Here is a 26,974-nt window from a genome sequence, read left to right as displayed (position 1 = left end):
CTTCCTGTTGATGCTCAATATGTCCAAAGGCAGCGTTGATTGAGAGCAGGATTGCGTGATGTAACAATCTTGTGTGAGCCCCGGGAACGGGAGTTGTGACACTAATGGAACAGCGCCAGAATGGGAGGTGCGTATGAGTGTTTTTATTTTAACAAGGCCAAATATGAGGAATGAGAAATGGTTGTCCTAGTAGTGGAAAACCCCTTTAAGAAGATACAATTTTCAGTTAAAAATGAAAAAGGCTTCTCCCCTTTGTGAGTTCTCTGAAGTTTATTAAGAGTTGATTTCTGTGTAAAACATTTCCCACATTAAGAACATGAAAATGGCTTCTGGCCTGTGTGAGTACATTGGTGACGAAGAAGTAAGAATTTCTTCACAAAACATTTTCCACATTCTGAACAGGAAAAAGGCTTCTCCCCTGTGTGGGTTCTCTGGTGTATAACAACATCTGATTTACGGGTAAAACATTTCCCACATTCTGAACAAGAAAAAGGCTTCTCCCCTGTGTGACTTCTCTCGTGCTTAACCAGATCTGATTTCTGCTTAAAACATTTTCCACATTCTGAACAGAAAAAAGGCTTCTCCCCTGTGTGCGTTCTCTGATGTATAACAACATCTGATTTCTGGTTAAAACATTTCCCACATTCTGAACATGAAAAAGGCTTCAACCCTGTGTGGGTTCTCTGGTGGTTATTAAGAATCGCTTTACGGGTAAAACATTTCCCACATTCTGAACAGGAAAAAGGCTTCTCCCCTGTGTGAGTTCTCTGGTGATTGACCAAAACTGATGTCTGGTTAAAACATTTCCCACATTCAGAACAGGAAAAGGGCTTCTCTCCTGTGTGAGTTTTCTGGTGGTTATCAAGATGCACTTTCTGTTTAAAACATTTCCCACATTCTGAACATGAAAAAGGCTTCTCCCCTGTGTGAGTTTTCTGGTGATTGACCAAAACTGATGTCTGGTTAAAACATTTCCCACATTCAGAACAGGAAAATGGCTTCTCCCCTGTGTGAGTTCTCTGATGTGCGATAAAACCTGATTTCTCTGTAAAACATTTTCCACATTCTGAACAACAAAATGGCTTCTCCCCAGTGTGACTTCTCTGGTGATTAACAAGATTTGATTTCTGGTTAAAAAATTTCCCACACTTGAAACCAAAAAATCTATTCTCTGATGTGTGAATGCTTTGATGTTTAAGAAAAGACTTTTCGAGGCAAAAACTATTTCCATATTCTGAATGTGAAAATGGCTTCTTTGAATTAGGAGTAATCTGTTTTTTAATGCTTATTTTGCGACTTTGATTTTCCTTAGTAGTTGGTAATGAATCAGAAGACAAGACCTGTTTCAAAGGATTAGATGACAGATCTTTGCTGTGAATGGATGATGGTATATCTGGAGTAATGGCATTCACTTCAATTGTATCCTGTGGGATCTCAAGATCATCCGATTTAAAAATCTTCTGTCCCTCTGATCTCCTGGTACAGTCATCTGCCAAGAATAAAACCAATTATTATATTTTGAATAAAATATCCTCGAATTATATATATTTTTTAACATTTCTGCTCAAACTGTAAAAATGGCAACTTATGTAAAACTACTGAATTATTCACCAACAAAATGACCTTTCACAGTCTAATAGAAAACCTCACAGGATGAACCAGTAAACCGTGGTGTTCAACTGTTCATCTTGTCTCCCAAATATGGAATAAAAAGCCAAAAAATGTTATGTAGACGAAAATAATACCAATAAAAACTTCTACTCATCTCACAAAAAACAAGTCCCCACTCAGGTCCATCATCTGTCAATGGAAAACCAGAGGTTTCCACATTATTAGTGGCTCAAAGGCTCCTGAAAAGCAACTTTGTTTTCATAAACCAATCCATCAAAATTTGCTCTCCCAAAGTCAAATCTCCCCCTCGCTTCTGAGCTTTGCAGTGTGCCCAAACCACATTTAGCATCCATTTATTTTGCATTACTATAGTGAGAAGAACCCACTAAATGTGTGTCATCTGCAAATATTGAAATACTACTCTGTATGACCCCTAAAAGGTCATTAATAAATATGTTAAAAAGAAGCGGGCCCAATACTGACCCCTGTGGTACCCCACTGTTAACTGAGACCAAGCCTGAGTTCGTTCCATTAATAACCACCCTTTGTTTCCGATCACTGAGCCAGTTCTTACCCCACATACATAAAATTAGAACAATGGGGATAGGGGAAAATATATGTATCAACCTTTTGTGTGGAATCGTATCAAAAGCTTTTGAAAAGTCCATATACACAACATCCACTGCATTTCCTTGGTCCAGTCCGGAACTTGCCTCCTCATAAAAACTGATCAGATTAGTCTGACAGGAACAGTCCTCGTAAACCCATGTTGATATTGGGTCATGAGGTTATTCTTCTTCAGATACTCTAGTATAGAATCTCTTAGGAAACCCTCCAGGACTTTACCCACAGTAGAGGGTAAGCTTACTGGCCTATAATTTCCAAGTTTAGTTTTTGTCCCCTTTTTGAATATTGGCACCACATTTGCTATACGCCAGTCCTGTGGTACTGACCCTGTTATTATGGAATCTTTAAAGATTAAAAATAATGGTCTATCTATGATGTTACTTAATTCCTGCAGTACTCGCAGGGGTATCCCATCCGGGCCCGGGGATTTGTCAGCTTTAGTGATTTTTAGACGCCGGCGTACTTCCTGCTGGGTTAAGCAAGTGACATTTAATGGAGAATTTTTGTTATCACTAATCATGTTTTCTGTCATGCGATTTTCTTGTGTAAATACGGTTGAAAAAAAATCATTTAGCATATTGGCTTTTTCCTCATCCACCATTTCACCCAGACTATTTTTAAGGGGGCCAACACTATCATTTTTTAGTTTTTTACTATTTATGTAGCTAAAGAATATTTTGGGGTTATTTTTACTTTCTCTGGCAATGAGTCTCTCTGTCTCAATCTTTGCTGCCTTGATTTGTTTTTTACATAATTTATTTAATTTTCAATATTTATTTAATGCCTCATCACTACCTACTTGCTTTAGTTCTCTAAATTATTTCTTTTTGTCACTTATTGCGCCCCTTACAGCTCTATTTAGCCATAGTGGTTTCCTCCTATTTCTAGCATGTTTATTCCCAAGGGGTATATATTGTGCACAGGTCCTATTCAGGATGTTAATAAATGTCTCCCATTTGTTTTGTGTAGTTTTATGTCTCAGGATATCGTCCCAGTTTATTGCACTAAAATCATCTCTCAAACGTTGGAAATTTGCCTTCTTGAAGTTTAGTGTCCTTGTAACCCCGCTACTACACATCTTATTAAAGGATACATGAAAGCGTATTATTTTGTGATTACTATTAGCCAAGTGACCCCCAACTCGTATATTTGATATGCGGTCTGGTCTGTTGGTTAATATTAGGTCTAGCAGTGCCCCCCTTCTTGTTGGGTCCTGAACCAGTTGTGAAAGGTAATTGTCTCTCAAAGTTGTCAAAAACCTATTACCTTTGCTTGAACTACAGGTGTCTGTTCCCCAGTGTATTTCAGGGTAGTTGAAGTCCCCCATAATAATGACTTCTCCTTGAGTCGCTGCTTCATCTATTTGCTTTATGAGGATATTCTCCGCTGCTTCCATTATTTTTGGAGACTTATAACTAACCCCTATCAGTAATTTATTATTTTTCCCCCACCCCTTATCTCCACCCACAGGGACTCTACATTTTCATTAGATTCACATATATTCTCCCGCAAGATGGGTTTTAAGGATGATTTTACATATAAACACACACACCCCCCCTTCGCTTGTTTGTACGGTCATTTCTGAACAGACTATAGCCCTGTAAAGTAACTGCCCAGTCATGGCTCTCGTCCTGCCATGTCTCAGATATCCCCACCATGTCATAATTATTTTCCAACAAAATTAATTCTAATTCCTCCATTTTGTTGGTGAGGCTTCTGGCATTAGTGTACATGCATTTTATGTATCTTTCTGTACCTCTATAACTTCTTACTATATTGACTGTTCTAACCCCACCCCCAATTTCCTTATTAGTGCAGATAGTGACCTGGGCACAATCTTCTCCACCTATAAAATGAATACCCCCCCCAATCCCTAGTTTAAACACTCCTCCAACCTTTTAGCCATTTTCTCCCCCAGCACAGCTGCACCCTCCCCATTGAGGTGCAACCCGCCCCTAGCGTAGAATCTGTAGCCAACTGAGAAGTCAGCCCAGTTCTCCAGGAACCCAAACCCCTCCTTCCTACACCAGTTCCTGAGCCACTTATTTATCTCCCTAATCTCCCGTTGCCTCTCTGGCGTGGCACGTGGTACAGGTAGTATTTCAGAGAATACCACCTTGGAGGTCCTTGCTTTAAGCTTGCAGCCGAATTCCCTGAAATCATCTTTAAGGACCTTCGACCTACCTCTAACTTTGTCATTTTTTGCCAATGTGCACCATGACTGCTGGGTAATCACCAGCCCCTCCCAGTAATCTGTCAACCCGATCAGCGATGTGCCGGACTCGAGCGCCAGGTAGGCAGCACACTGTTCGATCCCTGTCTTTGTGACAGATTGCCACACACTGGCTGAAATGATCAAGCTGAACAGTCTTCTTCAGTAAAAAAAAACAAACTTCAGTCTGTAACTAACTACTAGGTAGTTACAGACTCACATAAGTGAGCCCGATCCCGCCACAAATAAACTATCATACAGAAGGAACATGTAAAAAAATACAAGAATAAAAATATATGTAACATCCCCCAAAACAATTTATGTTTGGGAGAAGAACTCCAACACTAAATAGGAGTTGTACTCATTTGTGGTGGACCAGAGGAGCTACGATAAATGCTAATCAGAAGAGTAGAGAAAGTATTTGCGCCCCTATTTCAGGAGAGATTATGCAGTAATCTGAATTCCTTAGGATTGAAAATATAATGGAATTTATGACGTTGAGTTAATCCATGAAACCAGGGCTCGAGCCATGCCAACACATCTCCTGCAGGCATGAATAGATGTATATTATAGCCATCAGCCACGCACAGCTTAGAGATATATCATGGCACAGGTGTAATGTTTTTAATGTAGTTTATCGCAATCCTGTTTGAAGTTAATTGGTTTTAAAAGATATTGTAAAGTCAGGATAAAGGGAAACTCTGCTGTTATTGTACAAAAATTCACACTTGTCCCTCACTGCACATTTAATGTTGTCGATCATAAAAGTGAAGTTTGTCCAGAAAGACTGGACCTGGTCTTGTAGGGACCATATGAGCACATTCAGCGGCACAGAAGGGAGAGAAGGTAGATTCATCCAATAAGATATCAGGGTTCTAGGAAGCCAACAGCATCATTACCCTCCGCTTTCTCTTACAGGCCCATCGTATTTTTCTTCAAGTAATTTTCTAACTTGTCAGCACATTCTATGTACGCTGTCATTTAGCTTTCTTTATTTACAGATCTGGGCAGTTAAGAGTCCGCAGGTAGGAGTCTAATCAAAGGGGGTAGGTGGATCCTCCAGGTTTTAAGGTCTCTAGAAAAGGATTTTCAATGCCCAAATTCATTTGAACAGTTTTGGATGGAGGAGAATGTTGTGATCTAGAGGCAAAATGGTGATCATACGATTGTGATACGGCCAGACTACACCAGTGATAAAGCAGCCACAGCCGGTGACTGAGAAGAAGCTGTGACTTCTCTACGTTTAGTGGTTACTACTCACCTGGGTAGTCATATGTAGGAATCTCCTCTTTACACCACTCATCACCGCTCACATATGTCTCTGTAGTATTAATATGGGTCAGATCTTCACCCTGAAAGAAATATTGTAAAAGTCACAGACAGATGGAGAAGTCCCATCTATGATCAGCTGTAATCCTGCCATCTCCACCATTCTCATTACACAAGTATAAAACATATAATACTGGTGGATAAAACAAGACTGAGCACAAGACCTTCACAGCCGTCTACACATCATAGGGGAGATCTCATGACACCTTCTCTCCATCTACCTGATGATCCTGAGGAACATTGGGATCTTCTTGTTTACAGTCCTGTGGAAGAAGAGGACAGGGACATCTCTCTGGTGTTGTCCTCTTACTGGATAGATCTGGAGGAAACACATACAGGGACTGAATTCATTCTTTACATACAGATAATTATAGGCCGTGTGTATTTAGTCCCGTTTATTACCTGGTGATGTGAGGGGCTGGGGAACCTCCATCATGACATCCTTGTACAGATCTTTGTGTCCTTCTAAATACTCCCACTCCTCCATGGAGAAACAGACGGTGACATCCTGACACCTTATAGGAACCTGACATATACAATGATACCGTCATCCCCCCCGATCCCTTCATAGCGTTACTGTATAATGTCCCAGCATTCCCAGCAGTGTCACCTCTCCAGTCAGCAGCTCAATCATCTTGTAGACGAGTTCTAGGATCTTCTGGTCATTGATGTCCTCATGTATCAGGGGGTGAGGTGGAGGCCCTGTGATTGGGCTCAGGGGTCTTTCCCATCCCTCAGACACAGGGACCTGACAGCGCTCACTAGAGGTCTTCTTCACTACTGTGTAATCCTGGTTATGGAGAGACACATTAATAAATCTCCCTCCAGACATTTCCAGAGTCCTCACCTCTCCAGTTCTGTCCATCTGTTATTCCCATAGATAAGAATGATGTAATGTGACGTCATCAGAATCTCTCACCTCTCCAGTAATCCGGAAGAGGATCTCCAGGGTGAGGTGTAATATCCTCTCCACCATCTTGTCTCTGTCCATATCCATCTTTGATGGATAAATCAGGAAAATTCTCTTATATAGAAGATCTTCACTGAGAGGATTCGATATTGTAGGGACCTGAATGAGAAGAAGATGAGCCGATGTAACATCATAAAAACCCTGTGTAATAATACAATTACTGGAGATAATAAGGGAAATATATCAGGAGATAGACCGTGTAGGTGTTGTATTCTCTAGTCTTGTATGGACTGGAACAAAAGTTGAATTGCTGACTAAGACATCTCCTCCATGCTCCCAATCACTGGCTGTGTTACTCACTGCGCCAGCAGAAGATTGGCTGCAATAATCACAAGATCATTGGGACTGACCAGAAAATACAGAGATTGGCGGGGACCCTAACAGCAATGGTATTTATATTATTTTACAACATTCAGTTATTTTCACTGTCATCTATTAATAAAACCTTTATATTTTAGGCCACAGCCAACAAGCAGTTTCTTCCTCTGAGTTTGCCGCTGAATACATTTCTCATAGACGCATCGTCCATAAAGCTAATTCTCGTCTCATTTAGCAACACTGGAATTATATTATACTGTGTGTGTGTGTGGGGGGGGGTACTGTGGGAACATTACACTATGTGGGGGCATCATACATACTGTATAAGGGGCATAATGGGGGCATTACACTGTGGGGGCATCATATATCCTGCAAAAGGGGTATAATAGGGGCATTACACTGTGTGGGGGCATCATACATACTGCATAAGGGGCATAATGGGGCATTACACTGTGTGGGGGCATCATACATACTGTATAAGGGGAATAATGGGGGCATTACACTGTGTGGGGGCATCATACATACTGTATAAGGGGCATAATGGGGGCATTACACTGTGTGGGGGCATCATACATTCTGCATAAGGGGAATAATGGGGGCATTACACTGTGTGGGGGCATCATACAACCTGCATAAGGGGCATAATGGGGGCATTACACTGTGTGGGGGCATCATACATCCTGCATAAGGGGCATAATGGGGGCAATACACTGTGTGGGGGCATCATACATCCTGCATAAGGGGCATAATGGGGGCATTACACTGTGTGGGGGCATCATACATACTGCATAAGGGGCATAATGGGGGCATTATACTGTGCGGAGCATCATACATACTACATAAGGGGCATTACACTGTGTGGGGGCATCATACATCCTGCATAAGGGGCATAATGGGGGCATTACACTGTGTGGGGCATCATACATACTGTGTAAGGGGCATAATGGGGGCATTACACCATGTGGGGCATCATGCATCTTGTATAAGGGGCATTACGCAGTGTGGGGGCATCATACATCCTGTATAAGGGGCCTAATGGGGGCATCATACATACTGCATAAGGGGCATAATGGGGGCATTACACTGTGTGGGGGCATCATACATACTGCATAAGGGGCATAATGGGGGCATTACACCATGTGGGGGTATCATACATCCTGCATAAGGGGCATAATGGGGGCATTACACTGTGGAGGCATCATACATATTGCATAAGGGGCATAATGGGGGCATTACACTGTGGAGGCATCATACAAACTGCATAAGGGGCATAATGGGGGCATTACACTATGTGGGGGCATCATACATACTGCATAAGGGGCATTACACTGAGTGTGGGGAATCATAAATACTGCATAAGGGGCATAATGGGGGCATTACACTGTGTGGGGGCATCATACATCCTGCATAAGGGGCATAATGGGGGCATTACACTGTGTGGGGCATCATACATACTGTGTAAGGGGCATAATGGGGGCATTACACCATGTGGGGCATCATGCATCTTGTATAAGGGGCATTACGCAGTGTGGGGGCATCATACATCCTGTATAAGGGGCCTAATGGGGGCATCATACATACTGCATAAGGGGCATAATGGGGGCATTACACTGTGTGGGGGCATCATACATACTACATAAGAGGCATAATGGGGGCATTACCCTGTGTGGGGGCATCATACATCCTGTATAAGGGGCATAATGGGAGCATTACACTGTGTGGGGCATAATACATACTACATAAGGGGCATAATGGGGACATTACACTGTGTGGGGGCATCATACATCCTGCATAAGGGACATTACACTGTGTGGGGGCATCATACACCCTGTATAAGGGGCATTACACTGTGTGGGGGCATCATACATCCTGTATAAGGGGCATAATGGGGGCATTACACTGTCTGGGGACATCATACATACTGCATAAGGGGCATAATGGGGGTATTACACTGTGTGGGGCATAATACATACTACATAAGGGACCAAGCAATGTGAACTGAGGTCTAAGATGGTACACATGCAAGAAATAAGAGCATGTTCACACTAGCAAAAAGATACGAAACTTACAAAAGACAAAAAATATATCACATACCCTACCATCATGATATATAAATGTAAGGAAAGTAGCTTTACATCTATATATAATGATGGTAGGGTATGTGATATATTTTTTGTCTTTTGTAGGTTTTGTATCTTTTTGCTAGTGAGAACATGCTCCTATTTCTTGCATGTGTACCATCTTAGACCTCAGTTCACATTGCTTGGTTTTTTGTCTTGTTTGCATTCTGTGCAAATTAGGGGTGTGGCATCCCCCTTGTTGTGCTGGTCAGTATATATGTAGCTTACCATGGGCTTAGGTGATCTGATTTTGGGACACGGTTCTATTTGTCTACCCTTTTATATGCATTACTTCAACTTTGATATACAGTAAGGTTTTTAATATAGACAGTGTAGGACCGTCCCAATTAGGGTCACCTTGTCGCTGGTGGGACGGCTTGTATACTTTTTTTGATCAAAAATAGTTCACTAAGTACCCTATATTTCATATGCAACTTTGCTTTACATTTATATATAATGATGGTAGGGTATGAGATATATTTTTTGTCTTTTGTAGGTTTTATACTACATAAGGGGCAAGATGGGGGGGCATCATACATCTTGCATAAGGGGCATTACACTGTGTGGGGGCATCATACATCCTGCATAGGGGGCTTAATGGGGGCATTACACTGTGTGGGGGCATTATACATACTGCATAAGGGGCATTACACTGTGCGGGGGCATCATACATACTACATAAGGGGCATTACACTGTGTGGGGGCATCATACATCCTGCATAAGGGGCATCATACATACTGCATAAGGGGAATAATGGGGGCATTACACTGTGTGGGGCATCATACATACTGCGTAAGGACATAATGGGGGCATTACACTGTGTGGGGGCATCATACATCCTGTATAAGGGACATAATGAGGGCATTACACTGTGTGGGGGCACCATACATACTGCATAAGGGGCATAATGGGGGCATTACACTATGTGGGGCCATCATACATCCTGTAGAAGGGGCATAATGGGGGCATTACACTGTGTGGGGCGTCATACATCCTGTATAAGGGGCATAATGGGGGCATTACACTGTGTGGGGGCATCATACATCCTGTATAAGGCTATGTGCCCAAGATGCAGAAATGCTGCATATTTTTTAAGCTTCTACTTGGCAGGAAAAACGCATGTGTTTTTTACATTATTTTTTCCTGCCAGGTAGAAGCGTTTGTCAAACGTTTTTGCAGGCATTTCTGCATGCGGGTTATCAAGCGCTTTTCCAAGCGATTTTAGCATCACTTGGAAAAGTGCTTGACAACTTGTTCACACTATATAAATCCATGCAACAGGCATGGATTTATAGTAGTGTGACCAATTTACTTAAAAAAAAAGAATAAGAATGGTAAAAAATAAAAAAATAAAGTTTATACTCACCTTCCGGTGTCCTCCCGGTGTATTCTCCGCTGCATCCAGTGTGTTGGGCGGCTCGCTCTGCTGTGAAGGACCTGCGGGGACGTCATTGAGCCATGTGATGGGTCACATGACTCAGTGACGTCATGGCAGGTCATTCACAACAGCGTGAGCATTGCAAGAGACCGGACGGAGCAGACAAAACACCGGGAGGACATCAGAAGGTGAGTATAAACTTTATTTTTTATTTTAAATTCTCTTTTTTACAGTTTCTATGGTACCCAGGTCTGGATGAAAGTCTCCTCTTCTCCAGACTTGGGTAACATCCGCACATAGAAACGCAAAATATCCATGTGTACGAATGTACTGACACGGATATTATGCGTTTCAATGCAAGTCAATGGCGGTGATTACGCTGCGTGTCCGCAAAATTAATGGACATGCTGCGGATTTTTGAGCACAGCATAAAGCTGCGGAAAAATCCGCAGCATGGGCATTGACATTGCGGCTTGTCATTGAGGACCATGGGGGGGGTGGATTATCAAGCGTTTCCCAAGCGTTTATGCTGCGGAAATTCCGTAGCATAAACGCTTGGAAAATGCATAGTGGGCACACAGCCTAAGGGACATTACACTGTGTGGGGGCATCATACATCCTGCATAAGGGGGATAATGGGGGCATTACACTGTGTGGAGGCATCATACATCCTGCATAAGGGGCATAATGGGGGCATTACACTGTGGGGCCAGTAAAGGGGTCCTGTACTATGAGAACAATACGTTTCCTCCCTTCCTGTCTCCATAGTTGGGTCGTATGTATCTATTACAGGAAACAGAACAAAAACCTTATGATTCTTATAAAGGGGCAACACAAGACCCCAAAAGAGTCTCCGTGCTGAAGGGGTTAATGCCCCCTGCGCCCAGTAATGGGGGATCTCCACATACCTCCACCTGCAGAGCCGCCACCACATATATGGCTACTCTATGCGCACAGGAGCTGTGATGAGGTCACAGGAGGGGAGGAGTCAGGGGTCACATGATCAGGGGCCTCAGTGGATGCAGGACTCTGCTGTGCTGGTTGTCATGGTGCTGGATGAGCTGAAGTTTATGTGTGGGGTCAGGAGGGGTTTACAGTGTGGATGTAGCAGAGCCGTGTGTGTACGAGGTGTACGGAGCAGAGCCGTGTGTGTACGAGGTGTACGGAGCGGAGCCGGGTGTGTACGAGGTGTACGGAGCGGAGCCGCGTGTGTACGAGGTGTACGGAGCAGAGCCGCGTGTGTACGAGGTGTACGGAGCAGAGCCGCGTGTGTACGAGGTGTACGGAGCGGAGCCGCGTTTGTACGAGGTGTACGGAGCGGAGTCGCATGTGTACGAGGCGTACGGAGTGGAGCCGTGTGTGTACAAGGTGTACGGAGCGGAGACGCGTGTGTACGAGGCGTACATGTGTCACCCCAGGCCTGGATGCCACAAATAATAAAGGCTGTGTCTGAGAGCAGGAGGGAGGTTCCCTGGTCAGGGACCATTAGCATACAACACCTCCTGTCCCAGGCCAGTAGGGGTAGCTGGCTGCCCCTATAAAATCTGGAACTGGGGGCAGGATTAGGGAGAACTGGACGACCTAGCTCAGGAGTGAGACTAGTCCCAGAGAAGGAGGGACAGTTCAGCTGTAGCTGAGGAGGTCGTGAGGCAGTGGAGGAACTGCTAGCCAGGGACGTACGGCGCCGAGAGCCTGTCCTGGCAGAAAGGGAGAATAATCTAACCGGACATTGGGGTCGAAGGCTGTAAAGACTCTAAGTCCAGCAGCAGAGAACTAATCCGCGAGGGATTTCATGTCCTTTGGCCTAAAAAGCCCGGAGGCTCCACCACAACAGAAGGGACCAGCAAAGCCAAGAGAGGCCAGAGGTAAAAGGAGCCCAAGTTGCAAGCCATACGGGTGAGAGTACACGGCACGCTCAGGGACGTGGGCTATTTTACCACTAAAGGGGGAAATAGTCAGAGCATAGAGAGCACGGTAGGCCTACACCCTCACCCTGACGAGAGGGGCTTCCGGTACTGTTGTTGGGTCATTACCATCTGTTATAATAAAGACCCTGAACTGTTTAAGCGGACTCTGCATTCTGACCGTCGCGAACGGAACTATTACCCCCAACATTCACCTACACTACCCTGGGGCTACACTCCCCCCGTGGGGAGTTATTCTACCTCTGTGCTGCACACCAACACCAGCCCTGCAGCGGCGGTTATCCCTGACCGTAATCCAAGGGTGGCGTAGTCGGACATTTAAAGCGCTGATTGATAGACCGCCATTTGGTCTGACCACCCTGAGCCACGGGACCGGGCTGCCACCACTACCACCCCCAGCATCGTACAGAGGCCCGGTCTCGAGTGCCCCGCGGCACTTACTTACCTGAGTGAAGTTTCCTGCCATTCGGGGCCGTTTCCCGCCAAAAGACACCATCTTCGGGACGCCGCACGGGAAGAAGAGGGGCGTGGACACCAAAACCGCGCGAGACCTGAAGCCCCGCCCTACGTCCGAACGCTGCGCAAGGTCCTGGAAGGAGAGAGAGCGACGCTGATGTCACCAGGATGCGACGCAAGGTCCTCGCCCAGAGCAGCGCTAGCGGAACCGCGGCCTACGGAAGAGGATCAACGGAAGGTAGGCCACGGTTAACTAGGGGGGAGGAAGATGTCGGACGCGGAGGGACCCTCTACCACCAGCGTAGCTGCTGCAGCTGTGATGCCGTTTTCCATGCCCTATATCCCCGGGGCGGCCTGGCTGCCCCAGTATGCCGGCGAGTCGCATACCTTGAGTGACTTTGAGGAAAGGCTGTATAGCTTGTTCAAAGTTTATCCTCTGACAGAAGAACAGAAAGTAAGCATACTGACAGGGCAGCTAACCGGTGCGGCCCAGCGGGAGGTAAAATCATGGCCAGCTGAGGAGAGAAGGACTGTAAAGGACATTTTGGCCTGGCTGCGGGGTACCTTTGACACCCGCACCTCCGCCGAAATTAAAATGCGGTTCTACGGATGTAAGCAGCGGACACAGGACAGCATCAGAGATTATGCCCTAAATTTACAGGAAGCCTTGGGGGCAATTAAGCAAGCTGACCCTGGCAGCGTGCAGGATACAGATAAACTATTGACTGACCAGTTCATAGAAGGTCTGCTGTCCAGCGCCCACAGAGCTCAGCTGCGCCTCATGGCCCTACAGAACCCCGATTTGACTTTTGCACAGTTCAAAGATAGAGCCATCCGGGTGCTCCGAGAACCCACACCAGGTGACGCTGTAGCTTCCTGGCACCCTGCCATCACTTACCACCAGGAGGCGGCGCCCTACCCTGCAGACCTTGTGGGGGCTGATGCGCAGGCCCTAAATCCATCCCCGCCTGCAAACCTGCACCATCAGGTCCAAGAACTAACAAAGAGTGTTGCTGCATTGACCAGGACCATACAGTCGTTATAGATGGACCCGTCAGGACCAATCAAGCTGGCGTCCAGTCCGGAGGATGTCCTGTGGCGTTGACAGAGGAGGATCCCGTCGTGCAGAGGGAGGCCCACAGACTGCTATGCTGAGGATGGACAGCCGATTTGCCGCCGTTGCAGCCAGCCGGGACACATAGCCAGGTACTGTACTTTAAACGGGTCCGACCTGGGGCAGAGGGCCAACCCCCCAGGCATAAGGTCACCAGGCCCGTCTAATTGGCGCGATAAGTACGTGGGGGGACACCCGGTTTTACCCGTAGTGCTGGATGGTATCCCCATGAGTGCACTGCTGGACACCGGGTCCCAAGTGACTACCATCCCCTATGTACTTTTCAAGCAGTACTGGAGTGACACTGATATAACCCGTTATCCAGACGATGACTTGAGCATCATCGCCAGCAATGGCCAACCCGTGCCGCAGGTGGGGTTCAGAGAGATGACCATTAAGATAGGTAAAGTTGAACTGCTGGCACAGGGAGTGATCATTGTGGACATTGACCGTCGAGAAAGTCACCCTAAAATAACCTTGGGTACTAACGTGATTGAAAATTGTCTTTCAGAAGTAATTGTAATTTTGCAGCAGGTGGCGATGAACGCGAGCTCCAGCCAACAGAGGGTCCTCCAGAAAGAGATAAGAGCCCTTATGAGACGGCAACAGGTAGAACTGTCTGGTGGTGAGATCTGTAGCGTGAGGATGAGCGACCCATTCCCCATTGCAATGCTTCCCAAAAGTGAAATGATGATCTGGTGTCGGACTGCAATCGGGTTAAGAGGGAGAGACTACCAAGCCATGCTAGAACCCGTGTACTCAGACAGCAGGCCCACCATTTTGACAGTCCGGGGGGTGGTTGATGTTCGCCATGGAAGGGTGCCCGTCCGGATCTAGCCAAATTGTATACTGTTGAACACAATGCTGTCAGGGCCGTGGAACCCTTGCCTCCATCTCCCCAGGCGGAGGGTAATGGCTCCCAGAAACCCAAGGAGGACTGGTGCCAGAAACTCCACGTGGGTGCTGACTCCACTCCCCTGCATCAAGAACAAGGAGTCTATCAAGTGGTGCGTGAATATGAAAGAGTTTTAGCAAGCACCCGTTAGACTTCGGCCAAGTGAAAGGGGTAGAACACCACATCCCCACGGGGAGCCACCCACCAATAAAAGAAAGATACAGACTTGTACCCCCCGCACCCTATCAGAACGCAAAGGGCATGCTAAGAGAGATGAAAGAGGCGGGAGTGATCAGGGACAGCTGTAGCCCCTGGGCAGCCCCTTTGGTTCTGGTGAAAAAGAAAGACGGTACCATGAGAATGTGCGTGGACTATAGAAAAGTTAATTGAATCACCCACAAAGACGCATACCAGTTACCTAGAATAGAGGAGTCTTTAGCAGCCCTAAACTCAGCTAATTTCTTCTCTACTTTGGACTTTACTAGCGGGTACTGGCAGCTTCCTGTGGCAGAGGCTGACAAGGAGAAGACCGCCTTCACCACCCCGATGGGATTAAGTGAATTCAACTGTATGCCCTTCGGGCTCTGCAACGCACCCGGGACCTTCCAGAGGCTGATGGAATGCTGCCTAGGGCACCGAAACTTTGAGACGGTCCTACTTTACTTGGACGACGTGATTGTATATTCGAAGACCTACGAGGACCATCTAAAACACCTGGCAGAGGTGTTCGAAGCCCTGGCAGGCTATGGCCTGAAAGTGAAACCCTCAAAGTGTCACCTGTTGAAACCAAAGGTACATTACCTGGGGCACGTGGTGAGTGCTGAGGGAGTAGCCCCCGACCCCGACAAAGTTACAGCCATCAAGAGCTGTCCAAGCCCCTCTAACATAAAAGAAGTGAGGCAATTCCTCGGGTTGGTAGGCTACTACCGAAGGTTCATCCCCGGGTTCACTAAGATGGCAGCTACAATGCAGGACCTCCTGATAGGTCAGTCTAAATCCAGAAGTCACAAGCCACCCTTCAAGTGGGACAAGTTGGAAGAGGATTCCTTCCGCCAGCTGAAAATGGCCCTCACGGGGGATGAAGTTCTGGCCTACCCTGATTATGGCCAGCCTTTTATCCTCCACACCAATGCCAGTAATGTGGGGCTAGGAGCCGCACTGTCCCAAAACCAACAGGGCAGGGAACGAGTGATAGCGTATGCCAGCCGGAAGCTGAGGCCCACTGAAAGAAACCCGGAGAATTACAGCTCATTCAAGCTAGAATTCTTGGCAGTGGTGTGGGCCATCACAGAACGGTTTAAACATTACCTGGCCTCCGCAAAGTTCACTGTATACACGGACAACAACCCGTTGACACACCTGGACAATTCAAGACTTGGTGCCCTGGAACAGCGGTGGATGGCCCGGCTATCAAATTATGACTTCACAATCAAATACCGGGCAGGCAGAACCAACGCCAATGCAGACGCCTTATCAAGAATGCCCCACCTACCGAAGGAGAAGAAGACTCAGAAGAGCTGGAGGAAGTAGAGCTCCCTGCATTCCACCGGTATGGGGCCATTCAGTATTCTCACCGGGTAAGAGACAAAGACCTAACCACCGTCATGTTCAACCCCTTACCCCACCATGGCTGGGCTGAAACGCAAGATAGTGACCCTGCAATTCGCCTGGTGAAAGACATGTTAACCCAGGCAGACGCTAGCCCTGGCCCGGACGCTCCGGAGGAAGCCAGTTATGGAAGGAGAAAAGCAGGCTATTCCTCTACGAAGGTAAGCTGTGCAGAAGGCTTGTCAACCACTGGACGCACGAGCTGACCTGGCAGGTAGTGGTCCCAAGACGAGATGCAGCAATGGTCCTGGAGGCCTACCATGACAGAGCGGGACACTTCGGGTGGAAGAAACTGGAGTTCCTACTGAGAGAGCGGTTCTTCTGGATCGGTATGAGAGGGGCCATAGAGAAGTGGTGCAGGGACTGCGGCCCATGTAACCTCAGAAGGAAGGACTGTACCAGCCAGAAGACACCCTTGAGGCCCATCGTCACCAGGCAGCCTCTTGAGCTGGTAGCTCTGGACCATGTAAAATTGGCTCCAAGCCGGTCGGGCTACGTCTATGCCCTGACAATAGTGGATCACTATTCCCGGTTCCTGGTGGTGGTTCCTGTTAAGGACTTGACAGCCCAAACAGCGGCCAGAGCCTTCCAACAACACTTCTGCCATCCACACGGGTATCCGGAACAGGTCTTGACAGATCAAGGTTCAGCGTTCGAGGCGGAAATCTTCCAGGAGTTCTGCAACCTCTACTGCTGTAAGAAGATTCGGACAACGCCTTACCCCCCGCAAACCAACGGGCTGTGTGAGAAAATGAATAATATCGTCATTGATCTCCTCAAGACATTGCCCCTGGAAGAACGCAGCCTGTGGCTGGAGAAGCTGCCAGACCTGATAGACTTATACAACCATATCCCGGTGAATGCTACAAATTGCATCCCGGCTTACCTGATGCGAGCAAGACCAGGTAAGCTGCCGGTAGACCTGGAGATGGGAGTCCTGACACCCAAGGACACCTCCCCAGATGCAGACTGGGATACGGAACGGCGGCTACAGTACAAAAAGGTACAGGAGAGCGTGGAGAGGAGCCTGGCTCAAGCAAGAGAAAACCAAGAGAGGCTCTTCAACCAACACGCCCCTGCTGGTCCCCTGGAACCTGGCAAGCAGATCCTGAAGTGGAAGAGAAAGCTTCACAAGCTAGATGACCAGTGGGAGAGAGACCCATACACAGTACTGCCGTCCAACCACGACAACTCGAAGGTATGTGTAATTACCAAGGATGGAGGAGAAACCACTAGCACCGTCTCCAGAGACCACCTAAAAAGGTGCCTCGAGCAACTACAGAGTGCAGGATAAGATCAAGATGACCTTGAACCCGCAGAGGACAAGGAAGAAATGATCAGCACAGTTCTTGAAGCGTTCCCCCGGTTCTGGACTCGGATAAACGATGCAATAGTGGTACCCGTCCTACACTTCCTTCAACCAAGCCAGAAAGAACCTACAGGAGAGCAGGAAGAATCAGAAGAACGAGCAGCCCCAGAGGCAGAAGAACCATGCCAGTAGCCCAGGAGAGTCAACCCTCTGCTGACAGTGAGCCTGCCATGCCTGCGATAAGCCAAGGGACCCGCAGACAGCTGCCTGCACTACCTGTAAACCCAGCTGGTAGCTGTACCCTAAATGCTAGTGGGGAAAGCCAGGTTAGACCACCACCAGACAGTGGGTTACGCAGGTCAACCCGGAGCACTAGGGGGCAGATACCCGCTCGCTGGAAAATATAGGGTGTATTAAGAACTGTAAATAACCCTTGTAAATAATTGTCAAATGTTTAAACAGTTAATTGCATGACCAGTAATTATGTTTTTTCAGTTTCTTTCAGTAGACTATATGGACTAACAGGTTATGAACTTTGAGTAACCGGGACTTTCTTGTAAAACATGTTCCGAGCTTAACCAAAGGAATGAATAAAGACTGTCAAGGACTCAGGGCAAGGACAGACCCCCACCTGGTTAAGGCTCCCCTTGTGTTGGTGAAATGGACACCCGGTCACAGACCACATTGTGACCTTAAGAACTCAAATTGTGCTGGTATTTGCTGATGTTTTATGGTTGTATGTATCTACCCTGTTTGTTTTTGGCCAAAAAGGCTTAGTCCCGGAGTACTAAACTTTACTAGGGGGGAATGTGTCACCCCAGGCCTGGATGCCACAAATAATAAAGGCTGTGTCTGAGAGCAGGAGGGAGGTTCCCTGGTTAGGGACAATTAGCTAGTCCCAGAGAAGGAGGGACAGTTCAGCTGTAGCTAAGGAGGTCATGAAGCAGTGGAGGAACTGCTAGCCAGGGACGTACGGCGCCGAGAGCCTGTCCTGGCAGAAAGGGAGAATAATCTACCGGACATTGGGGCCCGAGGCTGTAAAGACTCTAAGTCCAGCAGCAGAGAACCAATCCGCGAGGGATTTCATGTCCTTTGGCCTAAAAAGCCCGGAGGCTCCGCCACAACAGAAGCGACCAGCAAAGCCAAGAGAGGCCAGAGGTAAAAGGAGCCCAAGTTGCAAGCCATACGGGTGAGAGTACACGGCACGCTCAGGGACGTGGGCTATTTTACCACGAAAGAGGGAAATAGTCAGAAAGAACATAAAGAGCACGGTAGGCCTACACCCTCACCCTGACCAGAGGGGCTTCCCGAGTGTTCTCAGACATCCAGGCCCCCTTCTAGCCGGCACTGTTGTTGGGTCATTACCATCTGTTATAATAAAGACCCTGAACTGTTTTAGCGGACTCTGCATTCTGACCGTCGCGGACGGAACTATCACCCCCAACATCCACCTACACTACCCTGGGGCTACACTCCTACCGTGGGGAGTTATTCTACCTCTGTGCTGCACACCAACACCAGACCCAGTGGCCTGCCCTGCAGCGGCGGTTATCCCTGACCGTAATCCACGGGTGGCGTAGTCGGACATTTAAAGAGCTGATTGATAGACCGCCATTTGGTCTGACCACCCTGAGCCACGGGACTGGGCTGCCACCACTACCACCCCCAGCATAGTACAGAGGCCTGGTCTCGAGTGCCCCGCAGCCCAGGGGGCGAGTCATACGGAGTGGAGCCATGTGTGTACGCGGCGTACGGAGCGAAGCCGCGTGTGTACGAGGCGTGTGGAGCAGCTAATGTAGGAGACGTACGGAGCGGAGCAGCGTGTGCGAGGCGTACGGAGCGGAGCCGCGCGTGTGCGAGGCGTACGGAGCGGAGCCGCGCGTGTGCGAGGCGTACGGAGCGGAGTCGCACGTGAGCGAGGCTTACGGAGCGGAGCCACGCGTGTACGAGGTGTACGGAGTTGTGTGTGTACGAAGTTGTGTGTGTACGAGGTGTACGGATAGGAGCCGCGCGTGTACGAGGTGTACGGAGCGGAGCCCTGCGTGTACGAGGTGTACGCAGCGGAGCCGCGCGTGTACGAGGTGTACGGAGCGGAGCCGCGCGTCTACAAGGTGTACGGAGCGGAGCCGTGTGTGTATGAGTAGAATAGAAAGAGGGACGGATGTTGAGGCAAATTTTAGCCATTCCATTTACCATTTCTTTCTCCCCTGCCAGGAGGAGTTGTCATAGGGGCGCTGGTAGTGAGGGACATTCAGCAGAGGAGCCTGGTAGAATGATTTGCTCCAGCGAGCGGCTCCGGAGCTGCACTCATTGAGTGACAGGACACCACTCCTGAGCTCAGCTCCGGGGCCCGCTGGAGCGGCTCATTCTCCTCGGCTCCTCAGCGTCAGCAGTCAGACGATTACAGCGGGGGACATCTCTGGTCAAGTGACTATATGAATTTTATTATAGACATCCAGGCCCCCTTCTAGCCGGTACTGTTGTTGGGTCATTACCATCGGTTATAATAAAGACCCTGAACTGTTTTAGCGGACTCTGCATTCTGACCGTCGCGGACGTAACTATCACCCCCAACATCCACCTACACTACCCTGGGGCTACACTCCTCCCGTGGGGAGTTATTCTACCTCTGTGCTGCACACCAACACCAGCCCCAGTGGCCTGCCCTGCAGCGGCGGTTATCCCTGACCGTAATCCACGGGTGGCGTAGTCGGACATTTAAAGCGCTGATTGATAGACCGCCATTTGGTCTGACCACCCTGAGCCACGGGACCGGGCTGCCACCACTACTACCCCCAGCATCGTACAGAGGCCTGGTCTCGAGTGCCCCGCGGCCCAGGGGGCGAGTCATATGGAGTGGAGCCGCGTGTGTACGAGGCGTACGGAGCGGAGCCGCGTGTGTACGAGGCGTGCGGAGCAGCTCGTGTACGAGACATATGGAGCGGAGCCGCGCGTGTGCGAGGCGTACGGAGCGGAGCCGCGCGTGTGCGAGGCGTACGGAGTGGAGCTGCGCATGTGCGAGGCGTGCGGAGCCGCGCGTGTGCGAGGCGTACGGAGCGGAGCCGCGTGTGTACGAGGTGTACGGAGTTGTGTGTGTACGAGGTGTACGGAGCGGAGGCGCGCGTGTACGAGTTGTGCGGAGCTGCGCGTGTACGAGGTGTACGGAGCGGAGCCGTGTGTGTACGAGTAGAATAGAAAGAGGGACGGATGTTGAGGCAAATTTTAGCCATGCCATTTACCATTTCTTTCTCCCCTGCCAGGAGGAGTTGTCATAGGGGCGCCGGTAGTGAGGGACATTCAGCAGAGGAGCCTGGTAGAATGACTTGCTCCAGCGAGCGGCTCCGGAGCTGCACTCATTGAGTGACAGGACACCGCTCCTGAGCTCAGCTCCGGGGCCCGCTGGAGCAGCTCATTCTCCTCGGCTCCTCAGCGTCAGCAGTCAGACGATTACAGCGGGGGACATCTCTGGTCAAGTGACTATATGAATTTTATTATTTTAATCTTATTTTTACACTGGTGGACACTGGGGGAGCAGACACTACTGCCCTCATCATTGTGCCTGCTGGTGCTGATCGCAGTGCCGGCAGTAACCATGATGAGGGCAGTGTTCAGCACCTGGCGCTTGGGAACAGCGCAAACTGTAGCGTTGAATCCCTGGCGCTGGTACGTGTCACACTGATAACACACAGATGTCATCCATGTGGGACGTTTTGCGGACCGTGCATCCGCAAAAAAATTGACATGTCAGCGTGTGGAGCACACGGTCCGTGAAAACACACTGACGTGCGCAGACACAGAGACTGAATGGGTCTACATGTGTCAGTGTCTCCAGTACGCGTAGAAACTGTCACCACACGTACTAGAAACATGGACGTGTGAAAGAGGCCTTAGATAGCAAAAAAATTCCAAACCAGAAAGTACAAATATCAAATGCAAATGTATACAGTATAGACCTGACAGGGATAATGCTAAGTGATTAGGATCAGTGTCCGTGTAGTGAACAAGTGAGGCATAGATGCAACATTGGTATGGGAGCCTAGGGATATGAATGGCAAATGCCTATAGGTGTAATCAGAGGGTAACCTAGAGGTGACACTTGTATGTAAGGCTGAGCGTAGTAATCCTGGACGGTGGAAGAAGTCACCAGCTGCGTCCCCTAACCCCGACGCGCGTTTTGCTGCCAGCTTCTTCCGGGGGCGTGTCAGGGTGAAGGGTGACTCAAATATTTAAATATAAAGGTGGCCAATGGGAGTCCCAGAGTGCCCGACTCATGTGAGATTTAATGGATGCATGACGCTGTTGTACCTGCTTCTCCGAATGAGAATCTTCCTTCCGGCGCCCAATGACCGCAAGCGTGGAACGCAAGCGGGTCATGTGATGAGCGCCATCAGAAGTCCCGGAGACATCGAGAGCGGAGCATGCACACTGTCTCTGTGACGCAGATAAATGCGGATTGAAATCAATGGATTACTAAGGGTTGCGTAGATGAAATGATGCAATAATACAAAAAGGGGAACTCAATAGGAAACGATGTACAGTACAGACCAAAATTTTGGACACACCTTCTCATTTAAAGATTTTTCTGTATTTTCATGACTATGAAAATTGTACATTCACACTGAAGGCATATGAATTAACACATGTGGAATTATATACTTAACAAAAAAGTGTGAAACAACTGAAAATATGTCTTATATTCTAGGTTCTTCAAAGTAGCCACCTTTTGCTTTGATGACTGCTTTGCACACTCTTGGCATTCTCTTGATGAGCTTCAAGAGGTAATCACCGGAAATGGTTTTCACTTCACAGGTGTGCCCTGTCAGGTTTAATAAGTGGGATTTCTTGCCTTAGAAATGGGGTTGAGACCATAAGTTGTGTTGTGCAGAAGTCAGGTGGATACACAGCTGATAGTCCTACTGAATAGACTGTTAGAATTTGTATTATGGCAAGAAAAAAGCAGCTAAGTAAAGAAAAACGAGTGGCCATCATTACTTTAAGAAATGAAGGTCAGTCAGTCCGAAAAATTGGGAAAACTTTGAAAGTGTCCCCAAGTGCAGTTGCAAAAACCATCAAGTGCTACAAAAAAACTGGCTCACATGATGACCGTCCCAGGAAAGGAAGACCAAGAGTCACCTCTGTTCTGAGGATAAGTTTATTCGAGTCACCAGCCTGAGAAATCGCAGGTTAGCAGCAGCTCACATTAGAGACCAGGTGTCAGGAAAACGACACCCACTCTTGGGTCAGACCTTGCAGCTCTCTGGCGCCCCCTTATCCTGCTGGTCGAACACGGTGTTGACAGAGGATAAGCACGGGTGCAGCTGCTCTAATTTATGTCGACTATTGCGGCACATGATGTGACAGGACGTATATATACCACCAGTTCCTTCCAGGAACGTATATATACCTCCAACCAGCCACCCTCAAACCACAATATCACATAAATACTGGTATACTGCCACCACCGATCGCTTAACAGGTGGATCGGGTACCTGGTAGGTAACGTGAATTAGCGGGTGAGGAACGTGTTTGCTCGACATAGGACAAGAAGAAAGAAACTGGTAAATAATTAATGATTTACTCCCAAAAGGGGGGCAGTGTTTACAAAAGATATACAAGATATTATAAAGGAGACAATTTACATGTATGCATAAACAGTTATTAAAATAAAAGGGATAAGTAATAGCAAAACCTGCTTCACAAGGTGATGGTCTCAGATTCTGTGGGGGGGACGGCCCCCCGGAAATTAGACTTGATTCCTTCACGCAGCGTGTAGTGCATGCGTCTGCGTCCCTGGTTGGAATGGCTTGAAAAATGGCCGATCTGGTTTTTAGCAAGCAGCCAAAACTCTGGGGAACACCCTTTATTTACCTTACAAGGGGGCTCGGTTTTGCGAGCCCACCCAGCTGCAGAAGACCTAAAAAATCCTTCAGATTCCATATCTTGGTGTGGGGGGGTCCCACATCCAAGAGGGAGACATCATCTTGACCGTCACCAATATTCATGAAGATAGATATTAAATATGAAACCTCTATGACGCTCAGAAGCTCAGAATCCATTATCTCAGTTCCCGGTCATTCCTCAGTTATGCAAGTTATACTATTGTAATGGGAAAAAGGTAAGCATTCAAAAAACGTGGTTCCGATGTTTCTGTCAGACCTGTGCGTGATTAAAATTGGCAGAAAACGTTTGTACAATTAAACAATGGGATTTTTTGGAGGGATTTTCCGGTTTGTACCAGTGCTTGCCCTGGACTGAGGTTTTATGGCGGGTCATAAAGATTCCTGGTTTGGGGAAAAGCAAAAGTGAGTTCTATGTCTTCTCTTACAAACAGATAGGGGGTGGGGTTTTTTCCTTTTTAAAACATCTCTCATTTTTAAAACTCGGGCAAAAATACCTTTTGCCTGACACCTCCCCCTTTTAGACTGCGCTATGGAGGTAGGACCTTCTGGTACTCCTCCAAGCGTATGTCTGGAGGCTCCCCTCGCCGGGACAACCCATCGGCATTGCCATGCTCGCTGCCCTTGCAGTGTTGAACGGTAAAGTCGTACTGCTGGAGGGTGAGGCTCCAGCGTAACAACCTTCCGTTGGCACCTGACATGGTGTGCAGCCAACTCAGGGGGTTGTGGTCAGTCACGACAGTGAAGGGGCGCCCGTACAAGTAAGGCTGTAAGCGGTTGAGGGCCCATACAATGGCCAGGCACTCCTTCTCTATGGTGGAATAGGCCACTTCCCTCGGCAGCAGTTTCCGGCTTAGGTACAACACGGGGTGTTCTTGGTTCCCCGAGTCGACCTGGCTGAGTACAGCACCGAGGCCAAACTCACTGGCGTCGGTCTGTACTAAGAGTGGCCGTGTGCCGTCGACCGCCTTTAGTACAGGAGAGCTGCTCAGGGCAGTCTTCAAAGCCCTAAAGGCCACCTCGCATTCATCCGTCCATTTGACGGAATGGGGTAGGCTCTTCCTGGTGAGGTCTGTCAAGGGCTTCGCAAGGCTACTATAGTCCTGCACAAAGCGTCTATAGTACCCTGCGGTGCCCAAGAAGGACTGCACCTGCTTCTTGGTCCTGGGGGTGGGCCAGGACACGATAGCGTCCACCTTCCCAGGCTCTGGCTTCAGAGTACCCCCACCTACCCGGTGCCCCAGGTAGTGGACCTCGTTCATGCCCATCTGGCACTTTCCCGGCTTGATGGTCAAGCCCGCCTGGTGAATGCGCCCGAGCACCTGCTGCAGATGCTCGAGGTGATCCTCCCAGGTGGGACTGAAGATGGCAATGTCATCCAGATACGCCACTGCGTACCTCTCCAGTCCCTGGAGCAGGTGGTTGACCATTCGCTGGAACGTGGCAGGGGCATTTTTCATGCCGAAGGGCATGACAGTGGATTCATACAATCCGAAGGGGGTGATAAAGGCGGACTTCTCCTGGGCCCCGGGGCTCAAGGGAATCTGCCAATATCCCCGACTCAAATCCATAATGGAGAGATAGCTCGCGCTGGCTAACCGCTCCAGCAGCTCCTCAATGCGTGGCATTGGTTGTGCGTCAGAGGCGGTGATAGCGTTGAGCCCCCTGTAGTCCACACAGAACCGGGTGGTCCGGTCCTTCTTAGGCACCAGGACTACAGGTGAGGCCCACGCGCTCTTGGACCGCTTAATCACCCCCAACTGCAGCATCTCCTCGACCTCCTGGCGCATGACATGCTGCACCTCGTCGGAGATTCGATAGGCTGTCCGCCGGAGTGGGGCATGATTCCCGGTGTCCACTTCATGGACCGCCACTTCAGTCCTGCCAGGCAGGTTGGTGAACACTGCTTGGAAGGGTTTCAGCACTGCTTGCATCTGAGACCTCTGGTCTGCGGATAGCAAGTCGCTTAGCTCTACATCCTCTAGGGACCCGCTGGCCTTCGCTTGGGCGAGCATGTCCAAGAGGGGGTCATCCTCCCCATCCTCGGGCAGGTTGCCGACCGGTAGGACGCAGGTGCCACGTTCTTGATGAGCCTTCATCATATTAACGTGAAACGCCTTTCGCCTACCCCGCTCGTGGTCAAGTGTGATCACGTAGGTGACCGGGTTGAGCTGTTGGTGAATGACATACGGGCCCTCCCAGGCCGCCTGAAGCTTGTCCTTTGGTACGGGGACCAGCACCCACACCTTCTGACCCACCTGGTAGGTCCGTTCTCGGGCGTTCTGGTCGTACCAATGCTTCTGGTCAGCCTGGGCTTGCGCCAGGTTGTCATGCACCAACTGCGTCAAGGTCTGCATCTTGTCACGGAAGCGCATGACATACTCCACGATGGACACTCCTGGGGAGCTCGGCTCTTCTTCCCAGAATTCCCTTATCAAACCAAGGGGTCCTCGGACACACCTGCCATACAGGAGCTCAAAGGGGGAGAACCCCGTTGAGACCTGTGGAACCTCTCTGTAAGCAAATAGCAGGTGTGGGAGGTAACGCTCCCAGTCGCGACCCTGGGTTTCAACCAGCATTTTTAACATCTGTTTGAGGGTACCGTTGAATCGCTCACACAAACCATTGGTCTGTGGGTGATACGCGCTCGATACCAAATGCTGCACCTGCATTTTCTTACATAGAGCCTCCATTAAGCGTGACATGAACTGAGTCCCCTGGTCGGTAAGCATCTCCCTGGGAAATCCTACTCGCGAAAAGATGGCCAAGAGGGCGTCCGCCACCTTATCCGCCCTAATTGAGGACAGGGCTACTGCCTCCGGATACCGGGTAGCATAGTCTACCACGGTAAGGATGAATCGTTTTCCAGAGCTGCTGGGCATGGCCAGTGGTCCCACAATGTCCACAGCAATCCTCTGGAAAGGCTCCTCTATCACTGGCAAAGAGATTAGGGGGGCTTTGGGGGCCGGCCCTGACTTTCCCACTCTTTGACACGTGGTACAGGAGCGACAGTAGTTCACCACATCTGTCCTCATTTTGGGCCAATAAAAGTGATGAGACAGCCGGGCCTTGGTTTTGCTGACCCCCAAGTGTCCAGCGAGTGGAATTTCATGGGCGATCCGCAACAACTCGTCCCTGAATTGGTAGGGGACGACCAGCTGTCTTTCCCTCAGCCACTCCTGTTGGGGTGTACAGGGAACTGTC

The 26,974-nt window shown here is 48.8% G+C and overlaps 1 protein-coding gene across 1 annotated transcript in view; it reads right to left on the bottom strand.

Moving 5' to 3' along the window:
* Nucleotides 1-258: 258 nt before the first annotated feature.
* The window catches only part of LOC141201398 (uncharacterized), a 147,155-nt gene continuing 120,439 nt past the window's right edge, over nucleotides 259-26,974 (bottom strand). The window contains exon 4 of the mRNA XM_073663389.1: nucleotides 259-1,489. Within this exon, the coding sequence (XP_073519490.1) occupies nucleotides 309-1,489 (1,181 nt within the window). The 3' untranslated portion in view covers nucleotides 259-308. The remainder of the gene's footprint in view (nucleotides 1,490-26,974) is intronic.

The sequence above is a fragment of the Phyllobates terribilis genome, unplaced genomic scaffold (assembly GCF_046119375.1).
Source record: "Phyllobates terribilis strain yellow unplaced genomic scaffold, ASM4611937v1 Scaffold_115__1_contigs__length_5345438, whole genome shotgun sequence".
NCBI lineage: Eukaryota > Metazoa > Chordata > Amphibia > Anura > Dendrobatidae > Phyllobates > Phyllobates terribilis.
The sequence above is the reverse complement of the archived record's forward strand: the minus strand, read 5'-3'. Positions and strand labels throughout refer to the sequence as shown.